The sequence below is a fragment of the Nomascus leucogenys genome, chromosome 12, assembly GCF_006542625.1.
Source record: "Nomascus leucogenys isolate Asia chromosome 12, Asia_NLE_v1, whole genome shotgun sequence".
Taxonomy (NCBI): domain Eukaryota; kingdom Metazoa; phylum Chordata; class Mammalia; order Primates; family Hylobatidae; genus Nomascus; species Nomascus leucogenys.
In genome coordinates this window covers 49,853,871-49,881,844 of record NC_044392.1, presented here as the reverse complement: position 1 = coordinate 49,881,844, position 27,974 = coordinate 49,853,871, and the positions used below count along the sequence as shown (strand labels likewise).

The following is a 27,974-nucleotide window of genomic DNA, read 5'->3' as shown; positions in this document are numbered from 1 at the left end:
CCTTAAATATTGCCTCAAACCTCAGTGACCTTTGCCTAGAGGTGTAAACCTTGACTCTAATCTACCCCGCCTAAAGGACAATGACTCTGGAGCATAATCTTGGCAGGAAGCATGTTAGAACTGCCCTTCTCATTGCCAGTCTCTGATTTTATTTGTTTGATTTAGCACAGATCAGGGGAAAATCTGAATATCCATAATCAGACAGGTTCACTGGTCTGAGAAGGGTGTGGAGGTTGAGCACAAAATTTCCTCTCCCTATTCCAGAACTTGGGAGTTACACAGTTCAGTGAACCCTTGAAGGTAGAACATCAGAGGAAGAGGGTACAGAACTGGATGTGTAAACTGTTGATCTTCTGGGCATTCCTGGTTGTGAGCTTTCCCAGTATGAGAGGTGCTCAGAACGGGGTGGGCCAGGCCTAGTGGTTCAGGGGAATAACATGTGTTCTGAATGTGTGTTTATTCTTTTCAACTTTATTATATTTATTTATTTATTTATTTAGAGACGGAGTCTCACTCTGTTGCCAGGCTGGAGTGCAGTGGCGTGATCTCTGCTCACTGCAACCTCCACCTCCCTGGTTCCAGCGATTCTCCTGCCTCAGCCTCCTGAGTTGCTGGGATTACAAGTGCCCACCACCATGCCCAGCTAATTTTTGTATTTTTAATAGAAATGGGTTTTCACCATGTTGGCCAGGATGGTCTCAATCTCTTGACCTCATGATCTGCCCGCCTCGGCCTCCCAAAGTGCTGGGATTACAGGTGTGAGTCACCATGCCTGGCCTTATTTTTATTCCTTATTTTTGAGACACAGTCTCGCTCTGCCACCCAGGCTGGAGTGCAATGGCACCATCATGGCTCACTGCAGCCTACGCATCCTGAGGGCAGGCCATCCTCCCACCTCAGTCTCCTGAGTAGCTGGGACTGCAGGTGCACACCACTAGGTCTGGCTAATTAAAATTTTTTTTTTTGTAGAGATAAAGTCCCATTATGTTGGCCTTGAACTTGAACTGCTGGGATCAAATGATCTGCCAGCCTTGGTCTCCCAAAGTGCTAGGATTATAGGTGTGAGCTACTGTGCCTGGCCTTATTTTAAGCAATGTCACCAAAGGGCTGAGGAAGGAATGAGGACTACATGAACTAAAATTTCAGAGAGGGGAGAACTTTTCTGAGGTGAGTTGAGTATATGCTTAGGATTGAGTTTAACCTAGACAGAATGCCTCTCCTTGGGAAGACCACCAAAAGTTTCTGGTGGTCATGCAAAGCAAGTTGGAAACTTAAGGGGCCTCTAACTATGGCCAGTTTTACCTATGGAATATTTGCTGAACACTGGGAATGTGCAGGAGCCTGGAGAGTCAGGCTAAAAGCTCCTAAAAGGCAGACTGAATCTCCTATGGTCTGGAATTATTGATTAAAAAATGAAGATCTGCTGAGGCAGGGCAGGGAGAAGAGCCTCAATTACTCAACTGGTCTTCTCCTCCTCAAGATATTTGCCAGATTTTGAGTCTGCATGAAGTAGAAGCCTGGAGAGCTAGTTCAATATCAGTCCGTATTTCAGGGCAGAGAAGATGAATACCTGTCCAGTTTTCAATCGAAGGTTGTGAAAGGCCGGGCGCAGTAGCTCACACCTGTAATCCCAGCACTTTGGGAGGCAGAGGTGGATGGATGGCTTGAGTCTAGGAGTTCAAAACCAGCCTGGGAAACATAGTAAGACCCCAATCTCTTAAAAAAAAAAAAAGAAAGAAAAAGAAAAGAAAAATTAGCCAGGCATGGTGGCACGTACCTGCGGTCCCAGCTACTCGGGAGGCTGAGGTGGGAGGATCACCTGAGCCCAAGAGGTGGAGGCTTCAGTGAGCCATGATTGCACCACTGCACTCTAGTCTGGGTAACAGAGCAAGGCTGTCTCAAAACAACAACAAAAGGTTGTGAGAAGGGGGACGAACCAGGCTGAAACAGCAACCCAGTCCTGACACAGTCTAATCCCAGATTGAATTGAAGTGATCAGATCCTTACTCTATCTGCCTAATAGAAAAAAGGGAAAACCCTCTTTGGTAGCAGATAATATGATATGGCTCCTCTATATTTACTCATAATTTCTGGCAAACAATACAAAATTGTAAAACTTGCAAAGACAAAAGTAAACGTGACCAAAATTAAAAAAAAAGATAATAGAAGCAGACCCACAGATGATCCAGATATTAGAGTTAGCATTCAAGAATGTAAAATAACTACAATTAACATGTAAAGGAAAATAGAGAAAATGATGAATATATAGATGAAAATATGGATCATTTAAACAGAGAAATGGAATCTATAAAAAAAGTCAAATGAACATATTAAAACTGAAAAAAATCTGAAATTAAGAACTCACTGTACAGGTTTAATAGCAGATTGGGTACAGCAGAACATAGGATTAGTGAACTTGAAGACAGGTCAGTAGAAAATACTCAAACTGAAGGACAGAGATTTAAAAAAGAATAAAAAAGAAAAAGAAAGGAGGAAGATTAGGGGTAAGCTAAGATATCTACCATACATACATTTGGAGTCTCAAAAGGAGAGAAGAGAGATTATTGGGCAAAAGCATTATTGGAAGAGATAAAAACAGTAGTGCAGCCATGGATAAGCTGGACATGTTTTCTTTCTTATCTTCCTTTTATAGCCCCTGAGGCCAGATAATGTTCCAAACTGATGAAAGGTATCAATTCACAGAGTCAAGAAGCTCAGCAAAGCCAAGCAGGGCAGATACAAACAAAATAATTCCTAAGAATATGCTAGTAATACTATTAAACACTTGCTAGGTGTGGTGGCTTACACCTGTAATCCCAGCACTTTGGAAGGCTGAGGTAGGTGGATTACCTGAGGTCAGGAGTTCAAGACCAGCCTGGCCAACATGAACCCCATCTCTACTAAAAATACAAAAATTAGTCAGTCATGGTGGCATGTGCCTGTAATCCCAGCTACCTGGGGAGGCAGAGGCAGGAGAATCGCTTGAAACCAGGGGGCAGAGGTTGCAGTGAGCCAAGATCATGTCATTGCACTCCAGCTTGGGCAACAGAGCAAAACTACATCTCAAAAAAAAAAAAACACAAAAAACAAACAAACAAAAAAAACTATTAAACATCTTAAAGAAGTCAGAGGAAAAAAAGCCACATTACCTTCAAAGAAACAACAATATGACTAACAGGTAACTTTTCAACAAAAACAATAGAATTTGGCTGGGTGCAGTGGCTCACACCTGTAGTCCTAGTACTTTGGGAGGTTGAGGCAGGCAGATCACCTGAGGTCAGGAGTTTGAGACCAGTCTGGCCAATATTATGAAAACCCGTCTCTACTAAAAATACAAAAATCAGCTGGGCATGGTGGCGCATACCTGTAAACCCAGCTACTTGGGAGGCTGAGGCAGGAGAATCGCCTGAACTCAGGAGGTGGAGGTTGCAGTGAGCTGAGATTGTGCTGCTGCATTCCAGCCTGGGCAACAGAGTAAGACTCTGTCTCAAAAAAAAAAAAAAAAAAAACCGAAAAACAAACAAACAAAAAACCAGTGGAAGCCAGGAGACAATGAAATAACACATTTAAAGTTCCAAAAGAAAATAACTATCAACCTGTGCCAAAGGATAAATGCTACAAAAATAAAAGTTTAAGAAAGACACTTTTACCAAAACAATCTTGAGGAGGAACAAAGTTATAGGTCTCACATTTCCTGATTTCAAAACTTATGACAAAGCTACAGTAATCAAAACAACGTGGTACTGTCATAAAGACAGACACACTGGCCAGGCATGGTGGCTCACGCCTATAATCCCAGCACTTTGGGAAGCCAAGCCGGGAGGATCATGAGATCAGGAGATCGCGACCATCCTGGCTAACATGGCGAAACCCCGTCTCTACTAAAAAATACAAAAAATTAGCCAGGCGTGGTGGTGGGCGCCTGTAGTCCCAGCTACTTGGGAGGCTGAGGCAGGAGAATGGCGTGAACCCCAGGAGGCAGAGCTTGCAGTGAGCTGAGATCGCACCACTGCACTCCAGCCTGGGCGACAGAGCAAGACTCCGTCTCAAAAAAAAAAAAAAAAAAAAAAACAGACAGACATACAGACCAACAGAATAGAATAGAGAGCCCAGAAATAAACATTCACATACATGATCAAATGAGTTTTGGGCTTTTTTTTTTTTTTTTTTTTTTTGGAGACAGGGTCTCACTCTGTTGCCCAGGTTGGAGTGTAATGGTGCAATCATAGCTTATTGCAGCCTTGAACTCCTGGGCTCAAGCAATCCTCCTGTCTCAGCCTCCCAAGTAGCTGGGACTACAGGCACATGCCACCACATCCAGCTAATTTTTAATGTTTTTGTAGATATAGGGTCTCATTATATTGCCCAGGCTGGTCTTGAACTCTTGAGCCCAAGCAATCCTCCTACCTAGGCCTCCCAATGTGCTGGAATTACAGATGTGAGCCACCACACCCAGCCTCAAATTAGTTTTGGCAAGGGTGCCAAGACCATTCAATGGGGAAAGTAGAGTCTTTTCAACAAACAGTAGTGGGAAAACTGGATATCCACATGCAAAAGAATGAAGTTACAGCAATACAAAAATTAATTCAAAATGAATCAAAGATTTAAACTAACAGCTAAAACTGAACTCTTAGAACGGAGGAAAAGCTTCATGATGTTGCATTTGACAATGATTTCTGGAAATGACACCAAAGTCAGGACCAGAAAAGAAAATAAATAGGACTACATCAAAATTAAAAGCTTTTGTGCATCAAAGGACACTTTGCAAGACAGACTCAGTTCCTGCCTTTATGGAACTTTTAGCTTAGTAAGGCAGACAGTCTTCCAAGTTATGATGAACGCTATGAGAGGTGTTATAGAGTTGAATTACAGAGGATATAAAACTTCAAATATCCTCAGGGAATCCTCAAGGGGGACTCACATACTAGTGCAGCCATGGATACACTGGATATGTTTTCTTTCTCATCTTTCTGTTCTAGTCCCTTGGGACAGACCTTGAGTAGGTCAAGAAAGAATCCTTAACTGTATTGGAGTTGAAGGTTCAAATCCCATTCTCTTAAAAAGTGGAGTAGCAGGCCGGGCACATTGGCTCACCCCTGTAATCCCAGCACTTTGGGAGGCCAAGGCGGGCAGATCACCTGAAGTCAGGAGTTCGAGACCAGCTTGGCCAACATGGTGAAACTCCATCTCTACCAAAAATACAAAAATTAGCCAGGCATGGTGGTGGGTGCCTATAATCCCAGCTATTCAGGAGGCTGAGGCAGGAGAATTGCTTGAACCTGGGAGGTGGAGGTTGCAGTGAGCCGAGATGTCTTATGTCTTGTTCTCACCTTCTTTTGAATATTGCATCATCATTAGTTAGCAATTTGCTTTCTCTGACATCCTACTCTCAGGCTGGATGGCTCTGGATCCTCTCATTTAAAAAATTATTTTATATATAGATAAAATATATAGCTACATTACCCCACCGATAACATAGTTTCTAAAAGCTCAGGGTCACATCCCTGAGGTGACCCTCTCCTGCCTTAAAGTGTCTGCCTGAGAAAACTCAAGGCTGCCAAAATAATTTACTTTGTTCCAGCCAATACCTGAGAATAGGCCAGGGGCAGTGGCTCACGCCTGTAATCCCAGCACTTGGGTGGGCAGCTTTCTTTCTCTCTCTTTCTTCCTTTCCTTCCTTTCCTTTCCTTTCCCTCCCTCTCTCTCTCTCTTTCCTTCCTTCCTTCCTTTTCTTTCTCTCTCTCTCTTTCCTTTCTTTACTTCTTTCTTTCCTTCCTTCCTTCCTTCTTCCTTTCCTTTCCTTTCTTTCTTTCCTTTCTTTTCTTTCCCTTTTTTGAGACAGTGTTTTGTTAGTTCTGTCACTCTGGCTAGAGTGCAGTGGTGAAATCTTGGCTCACTGCAACCTCTGTCTCCTGGGTTCAAACAAATCTCCTGCCTTAGCCTCCCAAGTAGCTGGGACTACAGGCGTGTGCTACCACACCCGGCTAATTTTTGTATTTTTTGTAGAGATGGGGTTTCATCACGTTGGCCATGCTGGTCTCGAGCTCCTGACCTCAGGTGATCCACCCGTCTAAGTCTCCCAAAGTCGTGGGATTACAGGTGTGAGCCACTGCGCCCGGCCTGAGGTGGGCAGATTTCTTGAGCTCAGGAGTTTGAAACTAGCCTGGGCAACATGGTGAGATCTCCCCTGGTCTCTACAAAAAAATACAAAAATTAGGCCAGTCGTGGTGTCTCACGCCTGTAATCCCATCACTTTGAGAGGCTGGGGTGAGAGGATTACCTGAGGTCAGGAGTTCGAGACCAACCTGGCCAATGTGATGAAACCCCGTCTCTACTAAAAATACAACAACAACAACAACAAATTAGCTGGGCATGGTTGTGCACCCCTGTAATCCCAGCTACTGAGGAGGCTGAGGCTGGAGAATCACTTGAACCAGGGAGGCGGAGGTTGCTTTGAGTTGAGATCATGCCACTGCACTCTAGCCTGGGCAACGGAGCGAGATTCCCTCTCAAAATAAGAAAAAAGAAAAATAACAAAAACAAAAATTAGCTGGGCGTGGCACCTGTAGTCCCCAGCTACTCGAGAGGTTGCTAATTCTGTAAATGTTCACTTCCCTGACTCTACTGACCCTCTGTCTCACCGTCTCCTACCTCATTTTCCCTATAAAATACCCATTACTTGCATACAAATTGCAGTTGAGTTCAGTTCATGCTGAACTCTTTTTCTTTATTGTAGTAGTTATTATTGATTGAAATCTGTCCTTTCCACTTTAGTGTCCGGCTTTGTTTATCTTTGACAAAATTCACCAATTTGATGCAAGACACTGTTTCCAGCCCCTGCTATGGAGTTACATTGAGAAGGAAACCCCTGGAATTTAGTTTCACCCCTACACTTCCAGTGGAATTTTTCTGCTTCTTTAGAGGTGGGCAACGGCCCTTGACAATAAGGAAACTTTCAGACTTGTCTAAGGTCCCACAGGGAGTGCTTGATCCACCTGAGCTATCATGCCCCACAGGGTATACACAAGAGTATACACAAGTGTATTCTTTTTTTTGTGTGTGTGTGTGACAGGGTCTCACTCTGTTGCCCAGGCTGGAGTGCAGTGGTGCCACCTCGGCTCACTGCAACCTCCCTCGGGTTCAGGCGATTCTCCCACCTCACCCTCCCAAGCAGCTGGAATTACAGGCCTGTCTAATTTTTTGTTTTGTTTTGTTTTGTAGAGGTGAGGTCTCACCATGTTGCCGAGGCTGGTCTTGAATTCCTGGGTTCAAGTGATCCTCCCGTCTTGGCCTCCCAAATTTCTGGGATTACAGGCATGAGCCACCGCACCCGGCCCTGATTCCTTTTTTTATTCTAGCGTCAAGATTCAGTTCTACCGTTATCGGCTGTGTGACTGGGTAAATCACTACACCGCAAGCTTCGGTTTCCTATTTACAAAATGTGTCGAATAATGCCTGCCGCATGGGGCTGCTCTGAGGAGTACAGATGTAAGAGATCCTGTGTTCATTGATATTTTCATGTGGGCTTTTTGATAATGATCCAAAAGGAACATGAGAATTGTGACTTCTCGGCGAGGCGGCTTACTCCTGTAATCCCAGCACTTTGGGAGTCCGAGGCAGGCGGATCACCTGAGATCCGGAGTTCAAGACCAGCCTGGCCAACATGGTGAAACCCCGTCTCTAGCAAAAATACAAAAAAATTAGCCAGGCGTGGTGGCGGGCGCCTGTGATCCCAGCTACTCGGGAGGCTAAGGCACGAGAATCGCTTGAATCTGAGAATCGCTTGAATCTGGGAGGCAGAGGTTGCAGTGAGCAGAGATCGCGCCACTGCACTCCAGCCTGGGGGACAGAGCGAGACTCCGTCCCCAGAAAAAAAAAAAAAAAAACAAAAAATTGTGACGTCTCACTCAGGATGAGCGTCTTTAAGTGGCCACCTCCCCACCCCACCTTCATGCCTCCCTCCTCCTTGAATCGTGTTAGAACGCTGTGATCTGGTCCAAACTCCACGGAGATGCGATGCGAAGCGATGTTTGGCAATTTCAACTCCCAGTCTCGGTCGCCACCTGGGATTACTGCACTTTCAGCTACGACCTCATCAACATGGCTGCTGGAAGTCGCCTACAGGAAAAAAAAAAAGAAGTGACACTGAAGGATCACTTCCGCTTCCGTTGGCGCAAGCGCTTTCATTTTTTCTGCTACTGTGACTAAGATGGAAGCGTTTTTGGGGTCGCGGTCCGGACTTTGGGCGGGGGGTCCAGCCCCAGGACAGTTTTACCGCATTCCGTCCACTCCCGATTCCTTCATGGATCCGGCGTCTGCACTTTACAGAGGTCCAATCACGCGGACCCAGTAAGTTCTCGGCGTTTTCGCTTGCGTAGCGGGAGGGACCGTGGGGCCTGGTGCTGCCGGCCGGTTTTGAGAGCCCGGGAAGGTGAGGCGGGGACCCCGGGGGCGCGCGAACGGCAGGGGAGCTCGGGGCGCGGAGTCCTGGAGAATGCAGAATAACTGGAAGGAATTATAGAAAATCAGAAGCGGAGCTCAGTGCGCGGAAAGAGGGCGCAGGCCATCCCTCCTCTCAGCTCCCACCGTTCTCACTCTTTAGGAACCCCATGGTGACCGGGACCTCAGTCCTCGGCGTTAAGTTCGAGGGCGGAGTGGTGATTGCCGCAGACATGCTGGGATCCTACGGCTCCTTGGCTCGTTTCCGCAACATCTCTCGCATTATGCGAGTCAACAACAGTACCATGCTGGGTGCCTCTGGGGACTACGCAGATTTCCAGTATTTGAAGCAAGTTCTCGGCCAGATGGTGTAAGTCATCCAGAGAACAGGAGAGTGGTTCCTAAGTAGAGAGGGGAGTCCCCTGTTTTTTATTTCCTTCGATGGGATGGGGGGACTTGTTGCAGCGGGGGACTGGGAGAGTTGTTGGAGGTGGGCGATCTGTGTTTGCAATAAAGTTTTTGGCATTAGGAGGTGTAAAATGGGGGAAGGTGTGGTAACTTCTTTTGGGGATGGGTGGAGACCCCGACTTAATTTTCTCCCTTTTCTCACAACCAATTCCTTTTAAGGATTGATGAGGAGCTTCTGGGAGATGGACACAGCTATAGTCCTAGAGCTATTCATTCATGGCTGACCAGGGCCATGTACAGCCGGCGCTCGAAGATGAACCCTTTGTGGAACACCATGGTCATCGGAGGCTATGCTGATGGAGAGAGGTTCATATGAATACAAATAACTTATTTCCTTTACCACCCAACCTAGTACCTGTGTAGTATCTCTTGTCTCTTCTCCCCAAGTGAATCCCGCTTTAACTCAGACCCCATGGTCCCCTTCAGCTAAGATGAACCTAAGGTGAAATGAGTTTTGACCCATTGTGTCCTGTTAGCTTCCTCGGTTATGTGGACATGCTTGGTGTAGCCTATGAAGCCCCTTCGCTGGCCACTGGTTATGGTGCATACTTGGCTCAGGTAAGTAGTAAGAGGTGGGGGAAAGGGAAGACAAAAGGAAATGGATTAGTGGTTGTCTGCTTTTCTCCTGAAATTCTGATATGAGGGATGGGCTGGGATCGCTATTACTGGGCAGATGGTTTTCTTTGTAGTCTGGGGGCTGTAGGTGTTGACACTGATTCCAGTGACAAGATGGCATGTCTGGGAGTCAGTAGACATGCAGAGAGGACACCCTAGAACTTCTTGAAGTGGCTCTTAGCTTCTTTTGTAAGCAGAGTTCATTCTGGTGAGGCAAGAGGTAGAATGTCATCTTTTCACTCTTTAATGCTTTTTATTCCATAGATTTGAGACAACTAGCCTGTTATTCAGCCCAATATCTCCCATGGTTTCCCCCCATTCTCCTTAGCCTCTGCTGCGAGAAGTTCTGGAGAAGCAGCCAGTGCTGAGCCAGACTGAGGCCCGCGACCTAGTAGAACGCTGCATGCGAGTGCTGTACTACCGAGATGCCCGTTCTTACAACCGGGTGAGGGACGTGCTGGGAACCTAACTGGCGGGCTCTGGATCCTTGCAATCCCTGGGTCTCTATGCTTTGAAGAACAGATTGCCTTGTGTGACTCCAATTTTCACATTGGGGAAGACCTCCACCTGACCTTTCATTTAAGGACTTCTTTAAGGGGGGGGTGGGCATTATTGAATGCTCTAATTTCTTCCAGTTTCAAATCGCCACTGTAACCGAAAAAGGTGTTGAAATAGAGGGACCATTGTCTGCAGAGACCAACTGGGATATTGCCCACATGATCAGGTGAGTAATAGGGAAAAAATTGGTGACAGATTTGAGAGGTCTTTGGCTTACACTAAGCTGGGCTTTTCTGGGAGGCTCACCCAGGAAAATTCTCTGGGTGGAGAGTTTTGGTTGGACAGTACAGCTATTTTTAGAAATTGATCCCTTTATGCTTCACACTTTTATTATTCTGTCTTCCTTTTTTAGTGGCTTTGAATGAAATACAGATGCATTATCCAGAACTGAAGTTGCCCTACTTTTAACTTTGAACTTGGCTGGTTCAGAGATAGACAGACTCTTTTGTAAAGTAAATAAATTCTTCAAAATTCTTGCTGAGTGGTTTTTGTCTGACTGGGTCACACCAAATGCAAAACTGCTGAGTACTGCTATGTGCCATCTCCCTCCCTGGTCAGAGAACCCTTAGGGTCTTGCAGCACATACAGAATTCTCTGCACAATACAGAAAGATACACTAGCGTCATTTGGAGCTGTATTAGAAGCACAGCTTCCTGTAGAAGCCAGACTTAATTTTTGTGTGCTAACTGGCTTTTGTGTTCAAATTCTCCTCCCAAATCTTCCAACACTGCACTGGATTATCAAAGAATACAGGTTTCTTAATGTTGGCTGTGATTTTCATTAAAATACCACTTTAATCTAGTGGAGCTGTTCTGCATCAGGTTGCCCTCAAGTCAGCTGGGGCGTTAGCCATCCCTGGAATGGTTCTAAACCTGCATTATTTTAGAGACAAAAGTCTCATTCTGTTGTCAGGCTGGAGTGCAGTGGCATGATCATAGCTTACTGCAGCCTTGAATTTCTAGGCTCAAGCAACTCCTGCCTCAGCCTCCCAAGTGCTGGGATTACTGGCATGAGCCATCATGCCCAGCTTGAATTTTTAAAATGAACACTGTAGGCGATTCTGACACGTATCCTCTCCAAACTTACTGAGAAAGAAAATATAGGCAACAAATTCAAAGCATAGAAATTCAGTGAGAGAACTGAAGGAAAAAAAAAACCATCCCTCCATTTGCATTGTCCGTAACAACAAACTTGTAAAGCGAAACAATGAGCTTTCAATCTGAAACCTCCACACATTCAGTCTCAACACAGAAAATAGTCAATAAATACATGTTTATTGATTAAACTGAATTATAAAAAAACCAAAAAAAAAATTTCCTTCTACTACTAAGCCATGCAGGCAGAGTCCACAAAGACAACTTCCTGGCCAAAACCCAGCTGATCCACTGTTGGTATTATGATCTTAAAAAAAATTACCCATCAAGAAAGTCAATCGTGTGCATTAGACAGGAACCCCAGCTCTGCTAAGGCTGTGGCTGCTGCAGAGACTACCAAAGAGTAGGATTAGGTTGTTGTAGATAGACGTGACCAACCATAGTTCTTGAACTTTCTCAAAGGCAAAGGCTGACTTCAAAGTCCATAGTCTGTCAATAAAATGGCATCAGGCAAAAAGCTGGGGAAGAGAAGCCCAGATGGATCCTTAGTTGTTTTCTGATGTCAAGGGTTCACAAAGCTGGCCAAGCTGTTTCTGGAAGGGACTTTTCCAGTTCACTATATTATAGTGTGCTGGGGGATGAAAAACAAAAAAGCAGGGTGGGGTGGGAGAAATGGGTGGTAACAAATGTCACACCTGTACCACCAGGCCCATCACATCTTGAGCATTCCCCAGTCTGTGAAAGCCTATTAAACAGGGTCACCTAGAAAAAAAAACAAGTTTATAAATCCATTTCCCCTCATTTTATTAAATGTTCCACTTATGTACATTTTAAAGACGAATCATTTACAAGCTTGTGCAGGTTGCTTCCTTGGCTCACAGGAGGGGAACATTGTTGAAAACCTCAGGATAAACAGAAGACTTGGTTTTTTGCTCCTTTTCTCTGTACGGTACAGTACGTTTTGGTTTACAACCATGAATACATACAATTAAAAAAATCCCTCATGCAAACTGTAGAAAAAATTTTCTTTCCTTGAAGCTGGCAGTGAAAAATAAAGATTCATGTCATTTTCTTTGTGCACACCCCTGTGAGCTGCTGCTTCCTGTCAGATTCTTCCCTAAGTATTAAGAGAAATAGGGGAAAGTCACAGAGCACGCTGGATTTCAACAAGTGGTCTTGTCTTTTTAAAGTTCAACACTTCTTGAACAATTAGCTCCTGGCGGTAGGACCAGTAATCCCTTAAACAGGCATGCTCTCCATCTAACAGGATGAAGTTCAATAAAGCAGGGACTGCCCCTGGGGGCTTACAGGATTAAGACTCAAACCGGGAATGGCTTCCACCCTAAAACTATTTGATCGCCTCAGTACCTCTTGCTTGCTAATAACACCTGTATGATCCTTTGTCCAGAGGGATGGATGGTGTGAGAATGGGGAAAGGGGCCAAGGATCACAAGTGCAAAAAATATTGTTTATGTCATGTTTTGGAGGGAAGGTGGTGAGGAAAAGACAAGTCTATTCATTCTGGATAATTAAAGGTGGTTTCATGCATTTTTAAAGCCACAATTTTATATCTAGGGTTGCTGTAGAAACCAACATCTCTGGAGAGGGAAGGAAAGAAAAGGAGAAGGAAGAGAGAGTTCAGTGGGACTTTTTTTCCATTTTCATTTTTATATAAAAGTGTTAAGACCACAATGAAAAAAGTTTTTTATCCATATATATAATAAACCAGTTTGTGAGCTACATAATTTGTCTTTCTCATCTTCAGAAATGTTCTCACATTGACAATGATTAGATAGCATCATGCCCAAAGACATTGGCCACACAATAAAACAAACAAAAAAACCCAGAAGTACTATGATACAATTGAGGTAAAAGGGGAAACAAAAAAATTTAACATCTGCCCACAAATAATTTTTTTTTCTTTTTCTTAATTTTGTCAGAAAAATACCAAACACAGTGATTTAAATTAAAAAAAAAAAAAAAAAAGTCACAAAAACCTGTTTTTAGCAGAAGTGAATGACCAATGGGCCAGCTCCTTGGCTCAGACGTGATTACTATTGGTTTTCCTAATTAATCCACAAATCCACAGGGAAGTGTAAGTCAACTTCAGGGGGGAGTGGTGGTGTAAAAATTAAAAAATATAAACCAAATACCCCACTTGGTATGCCCCCTTTTCCCTAAGCCCCTTTACCCTCCCTCACATGTTCCCACCCCCACTCCACACCCCCTCATGACCGCAACACTCAAATCTCCATCAGATCTAGGTCAGCTTCTTCAAAGCCATAGAAAGACTCGGTCTCACTTTCACCCTCAAAGAGCTGGTGAAGGCTTTCAGGCTCAATTGTCTCTTCAGGAGATGATCTGGGTCGTGGAGTGGAAGACTCAGAATGTTCCCCACTCAGCTTCAGCTGCTCCTCTAGGGAGGCAATTAGCTCCTCCTGCATGTCAGCATTTCTTGTAGGTGAGTTAATGTTGCCATCGGGGCCAGGCAGAACACTAGCCACCAGGAAGGAGCGCTGAACCAGCTCTGGACAGTCCCCAATGACACCTAGCACTTCACCCAGCCAGACAAGCACCAGCTGAAGCAGGACATCAGAATCACATGCAGTATCTGCCATTTCCCGAGCCTGTTCCTTCCATTTTTTATGCAGGAAGTTCTTGACAGTTCTTTTGATGCATACATCTAATGGCTGAATTTTGGAGCTACAGCCTGCTGGGACCACTGCAGGCAAAGTGCTAGAAGCACTAAGCATAGCCAGTACCTCTTCTGACAAGTGAGTGCGATGACAGTCCATCACAAGCATGCCTTTGCTGCGCTGGCAAGCTGTGTGCTTCTGCCACACTCGAGTTGACCACAGCTCCATGATCTCGTCATCACTGTAGCCACTCTCCTTTGCCTCTAGCAATATGGAGTCTGGCATGTTAGCAGGCTGATCCATCTGCCCTCTGTAGAAAACCAGGGTGGGAAGGACAGTGCCATCTGCCAGAATGGCCAGGACTACATCACACCAAGGTTCCCCTGTGCCCACTGTCTGCAGGGCATTCTCCTTTCGATCATCACTGCTCAGCACCTCTGTATCCAGGAACAAAGAGATCTCATCAATAGCCACAATCATAGATAAGGGTAAGTCCTGGTTGTGAATCTGCCGTTGTACAAATTCAATGAAGAGTCCTGCATTCTCTGCTACATCCTTAGGTAGGGTGTGGGCCACAGCTCGCCGGGCATGGGGAGTCAGGTGGTGCCGCAACATGAAACGCACAGCCCACTCATAGGAGATCTTAAAGCCCCCTTCCAAAGAACGTCCTATTTTGGTGGCCTTCTGGAACAAGGTCTCCTCATTTACAGGTAGCTGTTGTTCACGCTGGGTTAGCACCCACTCAGCCAGTTTCTCTTCTGCCTCAAAGCTCAGATATTTGCCCTCTAGATTCTCCCCCTGGGAGGCCTGGAAACGTCGAAGCCAACGGCGAATACGTCGCTGGGGATTTCGGAAGTGTTCAGCTGCCTGTTCTGTATTGCAGCATAGAGCAAACAGTACTACTCGAAGCTTCTTCACAGATAGCTGCTCCTTTTTGCCAACCCCGCCACTACCACCACCACCTGATGCTGGCTCAGGTTCCTGGGTGACTGGGCTCCCTTCATCCTGATCATCAACATTCAGACATTCGGCTCCCTCTGTAGCCAGCGGTGGAAGGGCTAAAGGCTGCGGGTGAGTGGGGGTTGGTGGTGGGGTTGCAGTTGAGGCTGGTGATGGGAGTGCTGGGGCTAAGGGAGTTGGTAGCTCTTCAGGCTCAGCTGGGGTGGCCCCCGCAGATTTCACAGTGGCAGCTTTGCTAGTGGGGAAGGAAGGAGGAGGGTACATATTCTTCACGTTCCGGTCATGCACTCGGTCACGAGTCTGGCCATGCCTAAAGGGGTGAGGAGCAAAGAGAAGAAGAGAAATCTCAGTTCAACTAGGAAATTGAAATAATAATATAATATGGCCGGGTGCGGTGGCTCACGCTTGTAATCCCAGCACTTTGGGAGGCCGAGGCGGGCGGATCACGAGGTCAGGAGATCGAGACCACGGTGAAACCCCGTCTCTACTAAAAAGACAAAAAATTAGCCGGGCGTGGTGGTGGGTGCCTGTAGTCCCAGCTACTCAGAGAGGCTGAAGCAGGAGAATGGCGTGAACCCGGGAGGCGGAGCTTGCAGTGAGCCGAGATTGCGCCACTGCACTCCAGCCTGGGCGACAGAGCGAGACTCCGTCTCAAAAAAAAAAAAATAAAAATAAAAATAATAATAATATAATAATAATAACAACAACAAAGAGTAAACACACTGCAAACCAGAAATTAAATTGTGAGGTGAGTTTTTGTTACCTTGAGTGAGCTATCCAAGTGAGTCCTATGGAAAATGAAACAATAAAAAAAGTTAGCTCAGTGAAGAAATAAGCGCTCCAAAGACAGTGCCCTGGGATTTCAACTTACTACATACAAATACGCTGTTCACAGTGACCAACTTTCCCAGTTTTATATAAACTTCCGGTCGGAAGGTTTCTAATTTGGTACAGTACATCTCAAAGTGAATGAGTGAGGCCAGGTAGGTATGTTCCTGATGCATACAGTACAAAACTGTATCTTTTTTCCTCCCCTTGCTCAACTAATCCCCATCTCTCCTACTTACCCCGTGGCAGGATGCTGCTGGATCTGTGAGAGGGGTTGAATACCAAATGCTTGGCCATAGCATCGCCCACAGAGGTAACAAAGGTACATGAAGTGCAGGCCAGCTTGATTCCACTAAAAAAGAGAATTGAGACTATGTAAGACAAATACAGCAGTGACACTTGAGACCATTAAGCTTTGAGGCTTAAAAAAAGGAATGCCCTCCCACTTTCTCCTTTTTCTGAAATTAATTCACATAACCACCTCTCCAAATAATGAAAAACCTGAAAATTAATTAATGTAAAAACCTGAAAAATTAAGATGCTGCCAATAAGTTTTTTCTTACCTCACAGAATTTTTAAACAAAGCCAAATACTTGGGGCTCTTCCGTGGAACATGATTGCTGAGAAAGACAAAGAAGTGGTATGAGTTATGGAGTTCTGCTGGCTAAGCAAGAGACCAACAGCCAGTGACAATGCCCCCAACAAAAGAGATGCTTCTTCAGTGCACCCTAATCTCAATCTAAGCCAATTTTCCTGTCGCCATGCTTCTTAAACTTTAATATGCACACAAGTCACCTAAGGATCTATTAAAATTCACATTCTGATTCAGTAGGCCTAGGGTGGGGCTGAGAGTCAGCATTTCTAACAAGCTCCCACCTAATACTACTGGTACTTGAATAGCAAGGCCCTATGAAATTAGAGCACAGACTATCAAAACTGAAAAAACAAAGCCTCTCACTCTGCTAGGAGAGAAGAACAAATAGCTCTAAGAGTTGAAGGAGGAAACATATTAGAAGCAGGGAGGAAAATGAAATGAGTGCTCAAGAATCTGGCTGGGGCTGGGCGCAGTGGCTCACGCCTGTAATCCCAGCACTTTAGGAGGCTGAGGCGGGTGGATCACCTGAGCTCAGGAGTTTGAGACCAGCCTGGCCAACATGGTGAAACCCCGTCTCTACTAAAAATACAAAAAAAATCAGCCAGGCATGGTGGTGCACACCTGGAATCCCAGCTACTTGGGAGGCTGAGACAGGAGAATCATTTGAACCCAGGAGGCAGAGGCTGCAGTGCGCCAAGATCGTGCTATTGCACTCCAGCCTAGGGGACAGAGAGAGACCCTGTCTCCAAAAAAAAAAAAAGAATCTGAACTCTCAAGCTAAAACACTGGTTAAAAACCAACTTACTTGATCATGTGGTTGGCATAAGCTCGAGAGCAGCAGGTGCTATAGCGACACAGAGAGCAGTGTACGTAAGTAGGGAAATGATTAGGGAAGTCTGGGATCTCAAAGCTGCACTCCAGGCATGTCTGCCGGCCCATGACACTCCTGTGGGAAAAAAAAAAAGAATTCTCATTACTGCCTCAGGGGTCCCCAAAATGTAGGGTTTTCAGACAACAAACCCTGCTAAAAAGCTACCAGATTGTACTGTGTATCAGGAATAATCCTGGCCACCCAGTCCCCACCCGCCCAGCACTTAGAAGAAGGCGCTGACATTTTCCTAACAGCTCTCTTCTGGATGCTGCGCTGGACAGGGGGATAAAGGAAGACAGGCAGAGGGTCCATTGAGGAGGTCAGCGGTGCTGCCTCCTGCAAGGCGCTGGGAGGTGTATCATTAGAGGATACAGGAACAGTTCGTGGCTGCCCTCGGGAAGCCCGGATTGTCACCTGAGAATCAAGGGAAGTAACAATGAGACATCACCCACACTAAATTTCAGAATACTGAAAATCTCTATTCCTCCCTCCCTGGGCCTATAAAAGACACTGGCAAACTCTTTACCTTGGTGCCTGGTTTCAAGCCCTCCAGCTGCTTGGGTTTACGGAAGGTTTTATGGTGTTGAAGCTTGTGTTCAATTTTGTCCTTGGCAAAGAGAAACTGCAGCCGGCATTTGTTGCAGTGATAAACATTTCTCTTCTGAAGTGGGGGAGGGAAAAAAAGAGACAAAATCCCTTAAAGGTTCCCAATAAATTTTCTTTTTTGAGGAGAAAGCAGATCAATGTCAACCATATCATTCTTCCCACCTTTCTGTTGATAATTTAAGAGAGTAAGAAAGAAATATGCAACATTGCCACAAAACCTACCATTGAGAATCACCTCCCATGATCTCAAAGATGGATTCTAGTCCAGGATGACTAAGTTCTCAAATCATCCTTTCCTGACTTGTTTTAACAATTTGAATGAGTGATGTAACCTTTATTTGTATTGTATCTTTACATTGCTGACAATTGGACATTCTCCTGGACATTATTCATTCTTCTTTTTTAAAAAAAGGACAATGTACATAGTAAAGAAAAGTCATATTTTTTCTATACTCTTCCAACTTTGCTTTCAACTCTGACACTCAGTCCCCTTCCATACAAACAACTTATTACCAGTTTCCTGAATATGCTTTCGTGGGCAGTCTACACATATAACTATATCACAAATACATTCATATCCAATCATTACCTGCCCCGCTCCCTTTTTTTGAGACAGGGTCTCTCTCTGTAGCCCAGGCTGGAGTGCAGTGGCATGTTCATAGCTCACTACACGTCCCAAGTAGCTGGGACTACAGGCCCGTGCCACCACGCCTGGCTTTTTTGTATTTTTTTGTAGAGATGGGGTGTCACCATGTTGCCCAGGCTGGTCTTCAACTCCTGGGCTCAAGTGATCTACCCGCCTTGGCCTCCCAAAGTGCTGGGATTACAGGCGTGCACCACTGTGTCTGGCCCCTACTTTTTTCCCTTTCCTTTTGGTAGAGATGTTGTCTCACCATGTTGCCCAGGCTGGACTCCACCTCCTGAGCTCAAGTGATCCTCCCACCTCAGCCCTCTTCTTTTTCTCCTTTTAACACAAATGATAGCACTTATCTATACCTTGCTGTTTTCCCACTTAACACATCAGTATATACAGATATGTCTCCTGGTGAGACCATTTTGAGGATTCAGTCTGCCTAGTATTAAAGTCCTTCAAAAATAGAACTCATGTCTATGATTTTCTTTAGTAGGATAACAAAGCTCTGTAAGCTTAGGCTAAGAGACAATTTCCATGCCCCTATTTGGAAATACAGTTGTGGTAGACGATCAGCAGTCACTACTGTGCAAAGGAGACTATGAGTATAATAGGGTGCGTATGTTTGTGTGCATATGTGTGCGACTATTAAGCACACACGCACCCATCTTATTCTCCATTTTGAATCCTCTCTTATATACCTTTCACTCTCCTCTAGTGGCTCTCTTCTTGTAGTATTTTAAAATGAAGTCATAGCTTTTCATCTTATAAAGAAAATAAAAGCAACAAAAAACTCTTCTTTGCCACTTCTTCCTCTGGATTTACCTACCCTGGGTCCTCCCTTTTTATAAACAAACTTCTTTAAATACATCGTCTTCATTTCCTTACCTCTCATTCATTTGTTCTGCTGAAATCTGACTTCCACCCTACCAACCAACAAAATGGCTCTCATCAATGTTGCTAAATTAAAGGCCTATTTCTAAGTCTCTATGTTGCTTGACACCTTCTTGTAACATATGACATTTTGATCACACCCTTTTCTTTAAAACACTTCTTCTCCCCAGTTTCCTTAAAGTCAAGACTCTTCTGGTTTTCCTCCTAGTACTATGGTGGTTGCATTATAGATAAGAGACTTCAAATATCCTAAGCCTTCTCTTATTCTCAACAGGGTTGGGGGACCCATGGCATTTAAGTTTAAAATCTACAGGATTTATACAATGCTGATTCCTAAATCTTTTCTACAACCCAGAGTTCTCTCACAGGCTTCAGACCTATTATCCAACAGCTACACTTGACATCCACAGATACTGCTAACTTACAATATCCAAACTCATGATCTCCCCCCTCACAAATATACTTTCTCTATTGTTTCTATTTCAGCAAATAGTTCCCTCATTCACCAAACTGCCCAAGACAGAATCTTAGGCACTATTCTTAACTACTGCATTGCTACCTTCACCTAATCCATCTCTACATCATAAATATCACAAATCTTCTGAATATCTCTCAACTTTACTCTCTTTTTATTTCAAAAGCCAATAGCCACTATCATCTCTCACCTAAACTATTGAAAAAAGCCTTCTAGCTAGTTTCCCTAACTGTAGTCTCAATCTCCTTTAATCCATTCTCTGCAGTGCAGGCAGTATAAAATCTTAACTAAATCTGAACACATCACTCCAGGGCTTAAAACCCCTTTAGTGGCTTCCCAATGAATTCTTTTCATGGTTTAAAAGATCCTCCATGATCTGTCCCTGCCTAACTTCCAACCCCTCTGTCTCTTACACCCTACACTGAATCTCTCTGAATTTCTTGAACCTCCACAATCTTGCTTTGTGCCTTGGGCACACTGTTCTTCGTCTTATTTCATCTGGCTCATTGTTATTCATCCCTCAGGTATTAAACAACACTTCTTTCTGGAAGCCTTGCTAGGCACCCAGAATAGCTATGTGATTTTCTATATCCTGTACTTTCCCCAACACAGTACTCTTCATGCTTTATTGTATTGTTTGCCTTGTTTACTACTAAATCTCTAGCATCTAGACTAGTACATGGCACATTAAGTGAATTCCATAAATTTCTGCAAACATATGGATATTATAATCTCTGCCCAAATTATTTGCCTAGCTCAGCCCTGGCCCCAGCATCCATGTTTAAAAAAAAAAAAAACAAGAGAATATGGGAATTGCTTGGTGCCTAGTACCTGGTGCCTCATGTAATGCTGTTGGAATGCATTGCCATTTTTGAAGACCTTCAGGCAATAAGGACAGAGCAGATGCCGGGTATCCTCATGGATCATCCGAAAATGGACATCTACCTCAGAGTAGAGTGAGGAGCGATATTGACACACCTGAGTCACATAAGAGGGAAAATAAAGCTAAGAATGAAGTGAACAACTGAGAGGCCTTAAAAAAAAGGTAGCAACAAAAATTTTTAAATTAAAAAAAAAAAAAAGTTTTCCCAAATGCATAGAAATCAAATTATTTTCCTGACTTTGTAATGCTGGGCTATGTTTGTGACAGATTTAGCTATTACTTTAAAAATAGGAAGGGACAGAAAGTCTAAGAATAATCCATGTTCTCTAAGAAAAATAAAGCCTTTTCTGTCAATTTCCAAAGGGCACGTTCAGGAGACAGACACTCCCTTAGAATATGCACATGTTCCCTGGCTAGTCTACTTGTGGACATGTTCTTTTATGTTTTTCTCCTGCATGGAAACCCTGAAGATAAACTGTGTTTACTATTTCTTCTGTACCTACTCAGAGTTCCTAAACTGAGTGTATGCAGTAGGTATTCAGCAATACTCATTAGTAGATTCTTTGTATTCTGCCTGAGAGCAAAACTGCTAAAACTCCCTGGAGAAAAAGGCAATACCTGGCAAACATAAGGCATCTCTCCAGGCTTATGAGTATCCTTCATATGCTGGAGAAATAGTGGCTCACTTTCAAACGCCCACTCACAGATCTTGCACTTGGCTGTAAGAAGAAAAGTAATCAATAAATCCACTTGAAAATAAGACGAAAGTCCTGCTGACTCACAATCTTTACTTTCTCTGACTCCTTTATTTTGATTTTCAACAATCAGTAAATCATAGGTCCCTTCTGTTCTTTAAATGGCTCCACCTTAACATTTGTGTTGCTGATAATCTTATGTATGTAGCTCAGACTTCTTATCAAAGCTTCTTTCTAGATCTTATCTATAAGACATTTTAAATTGGTTATTCTATCATCAACTCTAACCTAATTCAGCATCCTCCTGGCTTACCACTGTTTCCCCTTTTCCTTTCCCCATTTCTTCCTGAGCTCAAAATTTAGGCACTATCTCGGACTCCAAACCCTGCATTCTGTCACCATTATTTCAAACTGCATGTAGGAACTGTCACTATTCTTATAATAAGGCAAAAACTTGCTACTAACCCATATGATTTCCCACTGTTAATCAGCTGGCCTCCAATACCTCCTACTCTCTTTGAAATTGTCCATTTTGTCAAGCTTATGAGAAAAAATTTTGACAAAATTTTATGACACAAATTAACAATTCTGTCAAATGTTTGAGACAATTTTTGGTAATTTCATGTTGGCCAGGCTGGTCTCGAACTCCTGACCTCAGGTGATCTACCTGTCTCAGCCTCCCAAAGTGCTGGGATTACAAGTGTGAGCCACCGTGCCTGGCCCCCTTTTTTTTTTAAGAGACAGAATCTCACTCTGTTGCTCAGGCTGGAGCATGATCATAGCTCACCGCAGTCTCCTGAGTAGCTAGGACTATCCTTTGAGCTCAAGCGAGCCTCCTGTTTCAGCCTCCCAAGTAGCTAGGACTACAGTGGCCACCACCATGCCCAAGTAATTAAAAAAAATTTTTTTTTGTAGGGACAGGGTCTCGCCATGTTGCCCAGGCTGGCTGGAAACTCCTGGCCTCAAGCAATCCTTTTGTCAATCTACTTCAGTCTCCCAAAGTGCTAGAATTACAGGTGTGAGCCAGTGCACTAGCCAATTTTGGTAAGATTTTTAACTGCTACATATTTTGAATTATACAGTATGGCAAAAAGAGAGAGATTATTTACATTTTTCTCACTTTAATGGAATTAGTTTCAAGTTTCTACAAACATGAAAACTGGAAGCTTAAAGCCCTGGGCATTTACTGGACAATGTCTAACCTCCCCCCACCCCCAGCCCCCTATACCCCAGCCAAAGAAATATGAATAAAGTTGAAACAATTTTTTTTTTTAACTACCTAGAACCCTGGATTTTTGTTTTTGTTTTGAGACAGAGTCTCATTCTGTCTCCCAGGCTAGAGTGCAGTGGCTCAATCATGGCTCACTGCAACCCTGACCTCCCAAGCTCAAGCAATCCTCCCATCTCAGCCTCCCAAAGTGCCAGAATTACAGGTATGAGCCACTGTGCCTAGCCAAGTAATTTTTTAAAGTAAAACAAACAAATAAACAAAAGCCACGGGTTCTTAATCTGGGGTCTATGGAACAGGCCTCTAGGAATCCAGGTTTTCTCTGAAATTATTTGCAAAAGAGTAAAATGTAGATTTTTCTAGGAAGAGGATTCACACATTTCATATTTATTCTCAAAGAGGTCTGCAACTCCATTTAGAAACACTGTCTAGAGATACATTAGGTGCTATGAGGACATGGATAAATAAGAAATTCTGCATAAAGGAATGAGGAAAAGCTATAATAACATATAAAAGCTGAACTGTCAAAGAAGAATGGGGCTTAGCCAGCCAGAGAGAGGACCAAGAGAAAAGCAGGAGGAAAGGCAAGTAGGTATGAAAGTTAACCACATGTTTGGGAAACAGTTAACTAGCAACATAACAATATTATCTCTTTTCCGCCCACCCCCCAATTTGTTTACCTCTTTCATTTTTCTTTTCTAGAACACCTTTAAGCAATCTTTTGTCCAGGCCTTTCTTAGTCTGTTTCCCCTGGGCAATCTCATTCAATCTTTCTCCTATAACCTGTTTATCAGCTCTATTTTCACAGCTGTCACGCAACATCAATAATAAAAACACTTATTAAGCAGTTTCTAATGTACAAGCATCATGTTAAGATTTACATGTGTTGGCTGGGCGTGGTGGCTCATGCCTATAATCCCAACAGTTTGGGAGGCCAAGGCAGGCGGATCACCTGAGGTTGGGAGTTCAAGACCAGCCTGACCAACATGGAGAAACCCCGTCTCTACTAAAAATACAAAATCAGCCAGGCATGGTAATGCATGCCTGTAGTCCCAGCTACTTGGGAGGCTGAGGCAAGAGAATCGCTTGAACCTGGGAGGCAGAGGCTGCGGTGAGCCAAGATGGCGCCACTACACTCCAGCCTGGGCAACAAGAGCGAAACTCCCTCAAAAAAAAAAAGAAAAAAAAGATTTACATTGTGTTATCTCAAGAAAACTAGTGAGGTAGGAACTCAAATATAAGGGGATTTAAGAGATCTCTGGTAACCTTTGACGCATCAGTTCTACAGGGGAAGGAGCTAATACAGAAAAAGATTCAAGAGGGAGAATAAATTGATTCTCCATAGTGGCTATCCTAACACTGTCCCTCTGAGCACCATCACCCTCATTCCCTCCTTAACACCTAACACAATCTCCTACTTTGAGGAAATAGGCATGAACAACTGTAACTTCTGCTGCTTGTTTTCCAGACTATGGAAGGATAGATCTCTTGTACCTTCCTAAGGCTCATCCAACCTCATCATGCCACGTATTCCAAGATTTTGTCAATTCATTTTCCCTGTCTTGAATCTTCCCCACCCCCGACAGGCTCTGACTCCTAAACATGGTTAAGCTCCTTAAAGCATCCTTCTCTCAATCCTATTTCTTCCTCAAACTTTCTCCTTTCCACTAACACAAGATTTTTTGAAAGATTAGAATAACCTACATCTACCTTTAAGGAGATGCTCAGGAGGTGGAGGTAACGATGCCAGGAGGAAAAATGTTATAATATTTGAAGAAATGGGCCGGGTGTGGTGGCTCACACCTGTAATCCCAGCACTTTGGGAGGCCAAGGTGGGTGGATCACGAGTTCAGGAGATTGAGACCATTCTATCCTGGCTAACATGGTGAAACCCCGTCTCTACTAAAAATGCAAAAAAATTAGCTGGGCGTGGTGGTGGGTGCCAGTAGTCCCAGCTACTCGGGAGGCTGAGGCAGGAGAATGGAGTGAACTCAGGAGGCAGAGCTTGCAGTGAGCTGAGATCGCACCACTGCACTCTGGCCTGGGCGAAAGAGCGAGACTCCGTCTCAAAAAAAAAAAAAAAAAAAGAATATTTGAAGAAATGTACCTTAAGATAGCCACTATGGAAAACAGGAATAACTAATAGTCTTAGCCATTTTTTAGTCCCAAATCTGACACTAACAAAAGCTATGCAACCTCTCCCTTGAAAGTTTATATGTAATTTCAAGGGGCTCACAGGACACCTCACCACCAAGCAGGTTAAGATTTCTGTATTAGACATAAATATTAAAAGACTATGAATCAGGGCCGGGTGTGGTGGCTCACGCCTATAATCTCAGCGGTTTGGGAGACAGAGGTGGGCGGATCATCTGAAGTCAGGAGTTCAAGACCAGCCTTGCCAACATGGCAAAACCCTGCCTCTACTAAAAATACAAAAATTAGCTGGGTGTGGTGGTGCACGCCTGTAATCCCAGCTACTCGGGAGGCCGAGGCAGGAGAATTGCTTGAACCTGGGAGGTGGAGGTTGCAGTGAGCTGAGACTGTGCCACTGCACTCCAGCCTGGGGTGTCAAAAGCAAAACTCCATCTCAAAAAAAAAAAAAAAAAAAAAAGACTATGAATCAGAGTGCGGTTGCTCATGCCTGTAATCCCAGCACTCTGGGAGGCCAAAGAGGGTGGCTCACTTGAGGCTAGGAGTTTGAGACCAGCCTGGCCAACATGGTGAAACCCAGTCTCTACTAAAAATACAAAAATTATCTGGGTGTGATGGCACATGCCTGTAGTCCCAGCTACTTGGAAGGATGAGGCAGGAGAACTGACTGAACCCAAGAGGTGTAAGTTGCAGTGAGCTGTGATTGTGTCACTGCATTCCAGCCTGGGTGACAGAGTGAGATTCTGTCTCAAAAAAAAAAAGAAGACTAAGAATCAGCATTAGACAAACTTACGAAAAGAACCCTAGGGCCATACAAGCTCCTTCAAGTCATTGCACTGCTCTTAAACAAGTGTGAATAAAAATGTAATGCTATTTTTTGGGGTTTTTTTTTTTTTGAGATAGGGTCTACTCTGTCACCCAGGCTGGAGAGCAGTGGTGTGATCATATCTCACTGCTGGCTTGACTTGCTGGGCTCAAACAATCCTCCCACCACAGCCTCTTGAGCAGGTGGGGCTACAGGCACATGCCACCACACCTGGCTAATTAAAAAAAAACAGAGATCGAGATAAGGTCTCAAGCAATCCTCCTGCCTTGGCCTCCCAAAGTGCTAGGATCAGAGGCATGAGTCACCATGCCTTGGCCTGTAATGTTATTAAGACGATACTGTTATCACAATTAAATATAATGATCCACTGATATTCTGGGGACAACTCAGAAAATTTTAAAATAAACTAGGTATTGAATGATATTAAGGATTTCTGATTAATTCTGTTAGATCTTTTTTTTTTTTTTTGAGACGGAGTCTTGCTCTGTCGCCAGGGTGGTGTGCAATGGTGCGATCTCAGCTCACTGCAACCTTCGCCTCCTGGGTTCAAGTAATTCTCCTGCCTAAGCCTCCCGAGTAGCTGGGATTAGAGGCGTGTGCCTCCACACCCAGCTAACTTTTTGTATTTTAGTAGAGATGGGGTTTCACCATGTTGTCTGGGATGGTCTCGATCTCCTGACCTCGTGATTCACCCACTTCGGCCTCCCAAAGTGCTGGGATTACATGCATGAGGCTCCGCGCCCGGCCCTCTTTTCTTTTTTTGAGACAGCGTTTCACTCTTGCTGCCCAAGCTGGAGTGCAATGGTGCGATCTCAGCTCACTGCAACCTCCACCTCCTGGGTTCAAGCAATTCTCCTGCCTCAGCCTCCCAAGCAGCTGGGATTACAAGTGTGCACCACCATGCCCAACTGATTTTTTGTATTTTTAGTACAGACAGGGTTTCACCACGTTGGCCAGGCTGGTCTTGAACTCCTGACCTTAGGTGATCCGTCCGCCTCAGCCTCCCAAAGTGCTGGGATTACAGGCGTGAGCCACAGCGCCGGCCTATTAGATCTTAACAAAGGTACTGTGGCCATATACAAAAGAAAAAAAAAAAGGCCTTATTTTTTAGAGCTACATATTAAAAGATTTAGGAGAAAAATATGATGATGTCTACAATAAACAATTCAGAAAATAAAAAGAAAAAAATCCCCCAAAACATTAGCATGTAAAAATAAGCTACTTTTTGAAAAGGTATCTGCACTCCCGTGTTTATTGCTGCACAGTTCACAATAGGCGAAATACAGAATCGACCTAAGTGCCCATCAACAGATGAATGAATAAAGAAGATGTGGTTGCTGGGCACAGTGGCTCATGAGGTCAGGAGTTTGAGACCAGCCTGACCAACATGGTAAAACCCCGTCTCTACTAAAAAATACAAAAAAATTAGCTGGGTGTGGTGGCGTGTGCCTGTAATCCCAGCTACTCAGGAGGCTAAGGCAGGAGAATCACTTTAACCCAGGAGGTGGAGGTTGTGGTGAGCCAAGATTGCACTACCGCACCTCAGCCTGAGCGACATAGCAAGACTCCTTCTCAAAAAAAAAAAAAAAAAAAAAAAAAAAAAGATGTGGTATATATACCCAGTGGAATATTATAGCCATAAAAAAGAATGAAATTCTGTCATGCAGCACATGGTTACAACTGGAAGTCATTAATGTTAAGTGAAGTAAGCCAAGCACAAAAAGACAAATATCACATGTTCCCACTCATACGTGGGAGCTAAAAAAAAGTAGATCTCATGAAGAGAGAGTAGAATGGCGGTTACCAGAGGCTGGGAAGAGTAGGGGAGTAGCGAGTTGAAGAGAAGCTGATCAACAGGTACAAACATATGGTTTGAAAGAAGAAATAAGATCTAGTAGATCAGTAGGGTGACTATAGTTTACAATCACTGTTGTACATTTTAAAATAGCTAGAAGAGAATAATTTGAATGTTTCTAGCATAAACACATAGAGTGATGAATATTCCAAGTACATTGATTTAATTTTTATAGATTATATGAATGTATATTAGATTGTCACATGCATCCCTAAACCATGTACACCTATTATGCATCAATTCTTTTTTTTGAAAAAGCTACTTTTGGGCTGGGCACCGTGGCTCATGCCTGTAATCCTAGCACTTTGGGATGCTAAGGTGGGTGGATCACAAGGTCAGGAGTTTGAGACCAGCCTGGCTAACATGGTGAAACCCTGTCTCTACTAAAAATACAAAAAAATTAGCCGGGCATGGTGGTGGGCGCCTGTAATCCCAGCTACTTGGGAAGCTGAGGCAGGAGAATCACTTCAAACCAGAAGGCGGAGGTTGCAGTGAGCCGAGATTGTGCCACTGTACTCCAGCATGGGTGAAGGAATGAAGCTCTGTCTCAACAACAAAAAAAAAAAAAAAAAAAAAAAAAAAAAAAAAGCTACTTTCGACTGGGCATGCTGGCTCATGCCTATAATTCCAGCACTTTGGGAGGCCGATGCAGGTATATCGTTTAAG

General features: G+C 44.0%; 2 protein-coding genes across 9 annotated transcripts in view; one reads left to right on the top strand and one right to left on the bottom strand.

Moving 5' to 3' along the window:
- The first annotated feature begins 8,160 nt into the window (after window positions 1-8,160).
- PSMB4 (proteasome 20S subunit beta 4) lies at window positions 8,161-10,556 on the top strand. Its single transcript, XM_012511287.2, has 7 exons — window positions 8,161-8,349; window positions 8,603-8,809; window positions 9,067-9,213; window positions 9,384-9,465; window positions 9,851-9,967; window positions 10,158-10,246; window positions 10,433-10,556. Exons 1-7 carry the CDS (start codon window positions 8,210-8,212, stop codon window positions 10,443-10,445), a joined length of 795 nt encoding a protein of 264 aa, XP_012366741.1. The 5' UTR covers window positions 8,161-8,209; the 3' UTR covers window positions 10,446-10,556.
- Window positions 10,557-11,333: 777 nt separating this feature from the next.
- Window positions 11,334-27,974, bottom strand: part of POGZ (pogo transposable element derived with ZNF domain) — a 57,723-nt gene continuing 41,082 nt past the window's right edge. For 4 of the 8 annotated variants that reach the window (XM_030824538.1, XM_030824544.1, XM_030824537.1 and 1 more), the window contains 9 exons: window positions 21,172-21,272; window positions 20,502-20,648; window positions 17,591-17,725; window positions 17,306-17,478; window positions 16,999-17,139; window positions 16,162-16,218; window positions 15,838-15,950; window positions 15,534-15,558; window positions 11,334-15,080 (listed from right to left, as the gene is read on the bottom strand). In XM_030824538.1, coding sequence (XP_030680398.1) covers window positions 13,418-15,080; window positions 15,534-15,558; window positions 15,838-15,950; window positions 16,162-16,218; window positions 16,999-17,139; window positions 17,306-17,478; window positions 17,591-17,725; window positions 20,502-20,648; window positions 21,172-21,272 — 2,555 coding nt within the window. In that variant the 3' untranslated portion in view covers window positions 11,334-13,417. The remainder of the gene's footprint in view (window positions 15,081-15,533; window positions 15,559-15,837; window positions 15,951-16,161; window positions 16,219-16,998; window positions 17,140-17,305; window positions 17,479-17,590; window positions 17,726-20,501; window positions 20,649-21,171; window positions 21,273-27,974) is intronic. The other 4 variants (XM_030824540.1, XM_030824546.1, XM_030824539.1 and 1 more) reach the window with 2 other exon arrangements.

Coding starts and splice junctions, on each gene's coding strand:
- PSMB4 (XM_012511287.2), top strand. CDS start 8,210: ATGGAAGCGTTTTTGGGGTCGCGGTCCGGACTTTGGGCGGGGGGTCCA. Junction 8,350..8,602: donor GGTCCAATCACGCGGACCCA/GTAAGTTCTCGG, acceptor CTCACTCTTTAG/GAACCCCATGGTGACCGGGA. Junction 9,214..9,383: donor GGCTATGCTGATGGAGAGAG/GTTCATATGAAT, acceptor GTGTCCTGTTAG/CTTCCTCGGTTATGTGGACA.